The sequence below is a fragment of the Euprymna scolopes genome, chromosome 20 (assembly GCF_053919585.1).
Source record: "Euprymna scolopes isolate OS-2025 chromosome 20, ASM5391958v1, whole genome shotgun sequence".
Classification (NCBI taxonomy): Eukaryota; Metazoa; Mollusca; class Cephalopoda; order Sepiida; family Sepiolidae; genus Euprymna; species Euprymna scolopes.
In genome coordinates, this window is record NC_136501.1 from 31,310,608 (window position 1) to 31,321,455 (window position 10,848).

The 10,848-nt window shown below is 35.5% G+C and overlaps 1 protein-coding gene across 1 annotated transcript in view; it reads left to right on the forward strand.

The window, feature by feature from the left end:
- LOC145241379 (uncharacterized) overlaps positions 1–9,517 on the forward strand; it is a 34,946-nt gene extending 25,429 nt beyond the window's left edge. The window contains exons 4-6 of the mRNA XM_080104275.1: positions 2,580–2,762; positions 4,640–4,849; positions 9,263–9,517. Of these exons, the coding sequence (XP_079960401.1) occupies positions 2,580–2,762; positions 4,640–4,849; positions 9,263–9,454 (585 nt within the window). The 3' untranslated portion in view covers positions 9,455–9,517. The remainder of the gene's footprint in view (positions 1–2,579; positions 2,763–4,639; positions 4,850–9,262) is intronic.
- Positions 9,518–10,848: the final 1,331 nt, after the last annotated feature.

Sequence of the window (10,848 nt, forward strand, 5' to 3'; positions counted from 1 at the left end):
TTCGCGGAATATTTTAGTAAGAGCAAAATAATCACAGTAAATTAACACAATAACATAAAATAAAAAATGAATTGTGTTAACATTGATTTAATTTATTTTTTTATTTATTTTTTTGTCTACTTCGTTTTATTCTGTTATGGTTAGGATGTAAGCTATTTTTATTTTAAGATTTTCGGTTATCTGTCGGAAACTACTAAACAAGTAATCTTTGCCAATGTCTCGTAGAAATTTTTTTTCTAATCAGTTATGTTGTGTTCTGAACCGATGCTATAATCTCGCTGTAAATTTCGAGCAGTTACAAATTCGCAGTAAACCTATCAAACAGGTCACCCAATTCATTTATTTAGGGCATAAATTTACTTTCTCGGTGATCACAAGATGACATTGAAGCATAGAATCCAGCTGGGTTGGGTAGCTTTCCAAAAACACAGCCCTATTCTAAAATAAAAATAAAAGGTGACGATAAATATTAAAGTAAAATCTTTATTTTATTTATGTCTTCCCAGTAGTTTTATATCGCCTTGATTGTATCACATGGACTAAACAATTAGTCAATCGCATTGAGGTGTTTCAAAATCACACAATGCGTTTCATTACGGGACATCGCCTGATCGGAAAAAAAAAAATCCACCCTCCGTCAAAATATTTCCCTACCCCTTCTATTTGATAAAATCAAAAGCTTAAACTTTATGGTTATATCAAATGATCAAACACTGTCCCATCAAAGTTATTATTTGAGGATATGTTAGAAGGTGAAAGAGGCAGAATAAAGCCAAGGAGAAGGTGACGAGAAAACGTTTTTGATTGGACATCTCTCAATAGTTGGGCATCCATCAACCAACTTTCCATTGATCGGAAGGAATGTCGAAAAATAAATCACATGGGTTCGCAATACGCACCAAACGGAAGATGCGACTCATGATGATGCAATGTTGTGACAGCACTTCTTCCAATTTATTTACTGTCGTCTACTTCATTGCCTGAGTGTTTCATTTAGCCTATATCCTAACCTTAACAAGAAAAAAACTAACTCAACAAAGAAAGTCACAAAAATAATTGTTCGTGGCCCCCTCCAAACAAAAACCTCCGTAAACCTAACATTTCTTACAAAAAAATGTGTACTTCTATTGATAGTACACGCATAAAACTCTAACCCCCTTTGAAGTAATCTCCTTCGGCTGCAATTCACTTGTACCATTCAAACAACTTCATGGAAGTCCTCTTCTGTGAGCGTGCCAATGACCCTTGTCACAGCCTCTTTCATCTCATTAATTGTGTTATAGCGACAGCCTTTAAGGTTTTCTTTGAGTTTAGGAAATAACCAAAATTCACAGGGAGCAAGGTCTGGACTATAAGGAGGTATGTAACCGTCTTGATGCCAATCTGGGTCAAATAGTCAGTGACACGGATGGAGTTGTGGACTGAGCATCGTTGGGACAAACTTCGCGCAAATCTTCCGCATCTTCAGTTCCTCGAAAATAAATGTGTGTACAGTTCCCACACTGACATCAAACTGTGCACTTATTGTCTCTATAGATACACGACGGTCCTTATTCATACAAGTTTTTATTTGGTTAATCAACTCTGGTGCTTTGACTTTTTTACTCCTCCCACACCTCTCATTGTTCATCACAGATTCCCAACCTTTTTGAATCTCTTATGCCACTCAAAAAATTTGATGCTCGATTCATGCAAGATGGTCCAAAAAGCAGTCTAAATCATTCTGTACGTTTCTGTGACATTTGTTCCAAGTTAAAAACAGAATTTTATTACATATCCGTCTTTTAAAGTGTCCTCATGTCACGATTTCATTTTTGAAATTCACCAAATGTAACAATCAGGCCGTAGGACGTATTCCAATTCATGCTGTAGCTGGTCATTTGAACTTGAAACTATAAAGTTATTCAGTCATATGATAATATATATATATATAGCAATAATATACTGAATTTTTAAGAGTCTACGACAATTTTAAATGCCTGTGTAAAGGTCTTGAAACTTATTGGAGGCACTACGTATATGACTTAAAATAAAACGAAATTTTTATGCAAAATAAAACTTTCGCGCTGATTAAAAAGAATCATTAAAATTTATAAACAGTTTCGAACAGTCATTATTGGAAAGTATGTGCCTTTTTAAAAAATTTAAACATTTGTAAGGATTTCTTGAATTGCCTCCCCCTCTTCCGAGTGAACGTCTCCAAAAATGAAAAATAAATGTCCTCCATAACTAAAATGCACAAGTTAAAAAAAAAAAAATTTTTTTAAAAAAACGTTTTTCTCATTTAGCAACTCTCCTACAACTGACTGTTTTCCTCCTACATAAAGCATTGGTCTTTTAAAATCTCGAGTCATCTCCGGTTAATTATTAATAAAAAGAGTTTTCGAAGACAATTAGCGGAAAATGAGTTTTGAATTATCTCCCCTAGATAAAACCATGAGTCAAACTAGCGCCGCATCTCCTGTCTTTGTGATAATGACATTTTGTTCCTGTTAACTTCTTACACGACTTGTCTGTAGCGATTTTTATTTATTTTTAATCTAAATATCTTTTACAAAATAAATGCGTATCTATTTCAGGTGATGATGTACGGAATCCTTGAGATGGATATCCGCAGCGAATATAATTGGAAAGAACTGATGCTGGCCTTGGATATGAATATGTACGTGAAAAAACAGTCTCGCTATTCCGTTTCAAAGATTCAGCGACTAAAATTAACCGGCATTCAGTATATGGCACAAAACAGCCAAAAGACAAAGAATGTAAGTCAACTAAGTTCTTATGAATATCAAGTACCATCCAGGCACATAATAGCACGGGTCTGCTTTCCAGCTGACTACAATTATCCGTGTTCAGTGGGGTTACGTCTCCGTCGAGCGTCATGTCACGTAGTCGTAATAACCAGATATATTCTGATATTATATTAACCAGATTACTTAGATAAATACTTTTACAGTTTTAACAAAAGGGCTACAATAATATCGCGGAGTCTCCATTCACGTTGAACGGCAACAGATTACCCAGCAATATATTACATGTGAAAGTTGCCGCAGTGGAATCTCCACAGATCCCGCTAATAATGATGATGATGATGATGATGATGATGATGATGATGATGATGATGATGACGACAACAACAACAACCCCGATTTTTTGTGTGTCACCATAAACTGGCGTCAAACAAAATAAATTAGGAGAATCAAAGAGGATAGAAAGACATAGGAGAGTAAGTTATATTTTCGGGGGGGGGGGCAGTTGAAGGTTCAATCTTCAGTGCAGGCGACACTCAAAATATAATTGCAAATTACACTTAGGATTCTATCCAGTCATGGCTGTTAGAAGTAGAACATGCTACACCCAAGATTGAATTAGTAGTTTGACAGAAAGATTCCCGAGTTCGACAAGATACATCTGAAGAATGTCGGAGGTTACATCGGCCAAAAAAGTTGTGAATATAGCGCTCCAGATGAGAACAGTAGTTCGAAGAATTCAAATAATAGGAATAATGGATCTTCATCTCCAAAATTAAAAAACATGACTTCAAGTCCAATATAAACAAATTCGATAAATTTTTACTTTCTTTCCACCTCAACACTCACCTTTAAAATGATGACTTCTAAGGTTTTTTGGATAAGTTTTGAAAACGAATATCGCATTTAAATATTGCGCAAACAAGTAGTTTTTTGGATATTAAGCAATGAAATTCCTTATGTTAGCATTGGTAGCCATTTTTACGCAAAATTATTCGCGCTTGCGCGAACAAAATAGCTACCAGTGATAACATAAAGAAGTGCATTGCTTAATATTTATTTAAATGCGATATTCGTTTTCAGCATACTCGAAAACCTATAAAAGTCGTCATTTTAAAGTGTTGAGATGGAAAGAAAGTAAAAATGTACCAGAAATTTTGTTTATTTTATCCATCGTTTTTTTTTATCCTCTCAGGGTACTATTCATCGTCCAACTTAAAACTTAGGATTTAATACCTTCCGTTCCCCCTCCCGAAGCGACATTCACCCCAGAGGTATTGAAACAGTTTCCTCCAAAGGAGGTAATTTCATAGCAATATCAAATTTACAAGCGATTCCCAGTCGTTTGTATATTCCCATCTCAATAGATGACGATATTGGAGTTTTGCGATTGTTACAAAGGTGTTCATGTTTTTCCTTCATCTTGTAACTAGTATTAACAAATAGCCACTCATATAGTATTGACCAGACTCAACGATGCTTAACTGTGATGATCTAACAAGAACCGGCGCGTCAACGTGATTATAATGTATATGAATGCGTTAAGATTAAGCCTTAATATAGAATGGCTTTGATAAAATGTACCTAGTAAGTATTATAAAATGAAGTGGTCTCTTAAAGTAAATGTGGTATTTTGGTATCTATGATGAATCTAGTTATAAATATGATAAACCCCTTTCCTCTTACACTTTGGACGGACTTGTGCCTAACTTATTCAAATATATTTTTTTTATATTTTTGCAAATAAATAATTCAAGATATACTATCTGTTTTGGTCTTGGTCAGTGAATAAAGAAATCTTTCTAGACTGAGACAATAATGATATAATGTGTTGCTGATTGGAAATGTTTGATGATTGTATAATGTTAATGATTTTTTTTTCTTTTCAGCTAAGGGAAATCCGCACATGGTTCAGCAATCTTATCGGAAATGCAGATATACTTCAAGATACATCAATCGATATCGATAGCCTATCTGAAATGATGTTTGATGTCAGTCACAATATCTTCGGTAACATCGCAACAAATAAAGTCAGTAAAAAGGCCCTATTGGATATGGGAATTCTACGCTTCCCCGATGTCAGCAAACCTTTCTTCTCGGTAAGTGATTGTAAATCAAAAGACCTGACAGAATCAATTTTGGAATTTATTATTTTTACAGTAGAAAATAAAAGGAAAAAAAGTGTATCTCAGAGCGGGAGGAGACAGGCGGTATTATATGTGAAGTATTTCCAGGGTCCGGTTTTAAAACGAGACATTTTATGAGTTGAAAGTTGAACATAGGCTTTTTTTAACACAGACTTCCAAATTGATGCCTCCGTTTAGTCTCAAGAGAAAATGGATACAACCAGTAAGATTAGTTGTGCATGTAATTGTGAGGCGAGAGTTGCGTAATCTCTAACCACACTTCTGAATCGGCACTGCTTGAGTCCAGTGGCAAGGAGAAATGCTAGACGACTGAAAGCAATGCCGAGATAAGCGGAGAGCAAATATACCACCTGGAATTCCCAAATGGTCATCCATTTTAGTACTGACCAGGCTCAACTTAACTTCGGTGATCTAACGGAAATTGGTGTGTCAATGTTGCAAACTCGACCCACAAACAAGCAGCAAAATACCTTCCCTTCACTGCGGATGTTCCCTGATGCCGGAGAGCCTTCTAGTTTTCTTCCCTTGTAGACTTTGGAATTCGTTCCTCAGAAATATAAGTGTAATGTGAACAAACATCTTGCTGCTAAACCCCTTGTAAGCATGGTTTCTAATTTGCAGTAGACCCATACGTTTCAGTAACAATGTGCCTTGTTTGGGTTTGGTGTAAGTCTGATTTAAAAAAGAATGTCAAAATTCAGTTCCAAGCAATCCTCTTCTGGCAGTTGAAGGTTTAAACGTCAGTGTGGCCGATACTAAGAATACAATCATGAACCACTTAAGACTTCACCCGGTTATGGCTGACTGAATGCGAGCACGCTGCTCCTGTAGATTAAATAAATGTTTCCTTTCAAAATTCCGTTCAGATTCCCGAGTTCAACAGAAAGATTCGCAGGTTCTATAAGACACACTCGAAAAAGGCCGAAGGTTACATTGACCGAAATGTTGTGAGAAGAACACTCAATTTTAGAACGGAAGTCCAAATAATGCAAATGATACAAATATTAGTTTATAAAAATAATTATATATCTACTTAGATAAAGCCATCCACATAGAGCTGTTTCGTCGTCTAGGTTTCATCTGTGTGGGACGAGGTAGAACGTATTTACACAGATACTCGTAATTCGAACGCAAGGTCACATCCAAATGGGTTCAACAGGCAAAAGATTCGTTTTTTCATCATATTATATATCCGTGGGTGTGAACCTTACAATTTACATCGATGGAATGACATAAACTCAAAGTGTTTTATTTATTTATAACTTCTTCGGATTGGAGATGCTGGTCAGTGTTTGGGTAGACGGATCATTAAGTCTATATAAAATGTTTCCCGTCTGTTGTGTTACGTTTGTGGTTTTGGTGTAAAATCTGCCTCCCCTTCTGATCAGGACTGATAGTTTGCCCTACATCACACAAAGTAATGTTGTGCTGTGCTGGCTATGTGGGTCAAACCTCCTTAAATTTGTCAGACACACATTAACCAGAATATCCCACCAGAAATTAGACGAGGCAAGCCACGTCGCTGTCGCCACTTTTCTACCTTGGAATCTGCCATTGTCCAACATTTCATCGAAAATCCAGCTTGTGTTAATGCATATAAAATGAACTGTTTTAGAATCTTTCACCAGGTTTACTCTCAAAATCATTTAAAGATTTTGGAGTCAGTCTTGATTATTTCACGCAGGCCCTTTCTCTGTCGACAGAAAGAATTTATTAAATCATTGGACTTGCTCGGGGATATATTTTAATTGTTCCCATATCCTCTTCATCCTGTTTGTATATACATTTTATATAATTGTTTTACACGAATTCCCATTCGTTTTTTACTCATATAACCGTGAGTATTTGCTCTTTTGTGATAATTTAATTCGGTGTTTGTATTACTGTGTTTTATACCAACGAGTAACTCCTGATGAGCTTGTTGATGAAAAAAGGCCCCTAGGATTTTTCCGTGTATTATTTTTAAAGCGCTATATAAGCGTTTTCGTGTATCGCACTTAGCCGTAGTATATTTTCATACTTGTATCAGGTTGATTCAAAAGCTTTTGCCAATTTGTAGAATGAGCATTTTAAACCATTGTAACTCATTTTATGCATATTATTATTACTTAAACATATCACGATGATTAATTTATAACTTTTATTTCAGATTATTACAGCATCATTCATATTTTTCTGCAATATTATCACCCATGTTGATCCGAAAAGAACTTTCTTTAATAAACAGAAAAAGAATCATCCTCCATAATGATAATGCTCGTCCTCACACAACACTACTGACCAAAGATCACCTAGCAGACTTTGATTGGGATGCCATGTCATACATATTCTCCTCACCTCCCTACCTCACATTATAACTTATTTTGAGGATTACAAAACTATTTAGATAGTGTTAGGTTAATGTTACGAGAGGAGATTGAACATGCGCTTGATTCATATTTCACATCAAAACCTGAAGAATTTTACAAGCAAGGCATTATGAGTTCGTTTACAATTGGAAACATATTATAGAGAGAAAAGTTGTTATTGTTATGAATAAAGATTTTCGAAAACACACATCTTCATTTTCAATATGAAAATTTAATCGGCAAAACCTTTTGCACCGACTTGATACATGAGTGTATAACTTCAACCCAAATAAATTACCTACATTTTTTATGAATTCCTATAGACGAAAGACCGACAAAATATATTCGATCCCTCTCTCCCTCTCTCTCTCTCTCTCTCTCTCTCTCTCTCTCTCTCTCTCTCTCTCTCTCGCTCTCTCTCTCTTTCGCTCTCTCTCTCTTTCGCTCTCTCTCTCTCTATCTTTCTCACTCTCTCTCATATATATATGTGTGTGTGTGTGTGTGTTTCTGTGTGTGTGTGTGTGTGAAAATTCAATATGGCGTAATGGAAAAATATATAGATAACTGCAGCTTTTCTTCCAATTTTCGAATTTTCACCATGTAAAATCACATTTTAATTCCTTTTGACGGATTGATTGTTGCTATTTCTTCTGATGAGTTAAGGGCATAATAGATTCACTAACTGATATAATAATCAAGTTTTGATTTTGTGCTATTTCAAGATTGATTTTGTGCTACGAAACAGATACTGTCAAGAATTGTATAAATTAACTGTTTTAAAAGAATAAATTATAAGATTGTCAACATCATGAATTTTGGAATATAATTTTTTGTCATTTACTCTATATATTGCTCTGTAATCACATTGAGCTTCTTATATAAGGATTGATATATAATAAGAAAATATATTTCTACAGAAAAAAAAAAAAAATATATATATATATATATATATATATATATATATATATATATATATATATATATATACAGGAGGCTCACTTAAAAATAGCCCGATCTCTCTAATCAACTGACACGACAAGACAAAATGCAATTCTTTTTCCAACCAGATGATGCTACATGCCACACGTCTCATAGATCGCTGACCCAGGTTCATGACACGTTTACGGAAAAGAGAACAATAAGCAAAGGGTTATGGCCACCACGTTCCCCGGACTTGTCATCATGTGATTTTTATCTTAGGGGACTTTAAAATAAAAAGTTTATGCAAATAATCCTCACAATCTAGACCAACTAAACGAGAACATTACCAACTCTATCAGGAGAATAACCAAAGAAGATCTTCAGAAGATATCTGCAAACGTTGTTAAACGTTTTCAGAAATGCATAGATGTTAACGGGGAGCACTTCCGGCATCTTTTATAACACTGCAGGGAATTTAAACGATTCTACAGGGTGGCCGAAAAGTCCCAGGACACTATACATGTATTTTTAATAAAACACAGTATTTTTTAATGAAACACACAGAAAACATATACATTCAACAAAAAAGAGAACTTTATTAGAAACAAAGCAGAAAACAACTAGAGTAATTTAGTGGTCTAGGGGATCAGTATGCGGTCGTGAACCCAAACAGCAGCAATTAAGCGCTCCTCAACAGTAAATACACTGATGTCAGTCATAACCTGAAAAAATAAATTAAATAAATTGTTTTAACAACATTAGAATATTAAAATCAATCATATTTAACAGCATTAAAATATTAAAAATAGAGTGTCCTGGGACTTTTCGGCCAGTGTCCTGGGACTTTTCGGCCACCCTGTACAGGTAATTTAAACGATAAAAGAACGTTCCTCCTCGCTATGACATTTTCTGGGTTACTTTTAAGTGGGCCACCCTGTATACTCGATCCACTTTGCAATTGAATGCGTCGCTGCCTTTAATATTTGACTTACCAGTATTTTTGTTCACTTAATTAAAATACGCATATTTTCCGATTTCTTTTTCATGTTTTTTTAATATTATTTTCTTTATGTTTTATTGTGTTATGATTCTTCAGATCTATCGAATCAACCTGATCGCAGAATTTCATTACAAAGCCTTTGTAATCGGCCAGGTTGAGTTCTGCAACATACTTGGACTCTTCCAGAGAGAGGTTTACTATCCAGACGAAAAATACATCGGTAATATCTCACGTGCTGTCATGGACCAAGTGTTGAGTGAAGTAGATGATCTCTTTAGTGACTTATGAGCGACAACAAATAAATTATGTCCCTTTGTTGAATGAATAAAAGATGTGAAACTTAAATAACCAAAACAATATTGTTTTATCTTATTTTCATTTTTTAATATGATACCGACGATTCGATTCTTTTATATGAGAGGGTCACGTGCTAATATGATTTTTTTTTTTTTTTGCATTTTGTTTGTTTATTTATAAGAACATGAAATATTTCCAGAATAAAAACTCGAATAAACCTAGAACCCCATCTTCCAACGTAGACCCCTACTACCAGGTCTCCTTCTCCAACATTAGGGGTCTACGTTCCAACCTTCCAAAGGTTGAAACCCAATTACAGGAGACGAAACCGAACATATTATTTCTAAGCGAAACTGGAATAGGACCGACCACTTCCCTAGATGAGTTCATAATTAACGGATACTCTAACTTAACAGCTATTCCATGAACAAAGCTTCTTTCTTAGAACTGCACGCCTGTGGAACTCTGTTCCGTCTGCCTGCTTCCCACCTGACTACAACTTGGATGGCTTCAAGTCCAACGTTAACAAATTCCTAATGAACCGCCCCCTTAAGTAAACACTTCATCAAATCTCCACACTAACGTAATGTACTTGCAATAACCCTTATCCCTGAGTGGCTTCCGGGCCTTGATAAGTGGTGACTACTGTGTAAAAAAAAATAAAATAAAAAATAAGAAACTAGTGAACCATATCTGTTCAAGCTGGCAAAAAATACGACGAGTTTTAGCTATTCTATCATCCAGGTTTGGGCAGTGCCCGCTAAAAATAATTGTCAACGTTTAATCTTAGCTTGAATTATTTTTCCTAATATTAAACTCAAACAAGGTACGGTGTGACTGAGAAGTAAAGTGCTACTGTGATTAGGTCCAGATTTAGAGGAGACCCACTAAGTGATTAGTTGGCCACAAGTTGTGTGCCACCATTATATATAAATTTCTGCATTTTTGTTGTAGACGTGAAAACAGGACCAGAATTCCAATGGCAAGCGGTCCGAAGAAATACAGGGAGAACGATAGCATTGTCGTCTTTTTCTGTTTGATGAAAACCGGTTTTCTTTTTTTCTTCTTCTTTTTTTTTGCAGAGCATCTACTAGTTGGCCAGTTTTTTAATATACTAAGAGCAACAGGAGCCTTCTATCATGTTTGAAAGTGACACAATGTTCAATGAGCGAGATCAGAGATACGTTGTTGTACAACTCATGCTCTCTACCGATCCAAGTTATGACAACAGGACCATTGCCAGCACCCTCAAAATGCATCGCTGGATTGACACGAATAACAGGGACGTTCCCAGAGTGATGGAAACAAAGTTTCTGGCCACGTTTATGGTATCTGGTGTGGTTTCAAGTGAGAGTCACATCATGCCATCTCACATCTTCGAGATC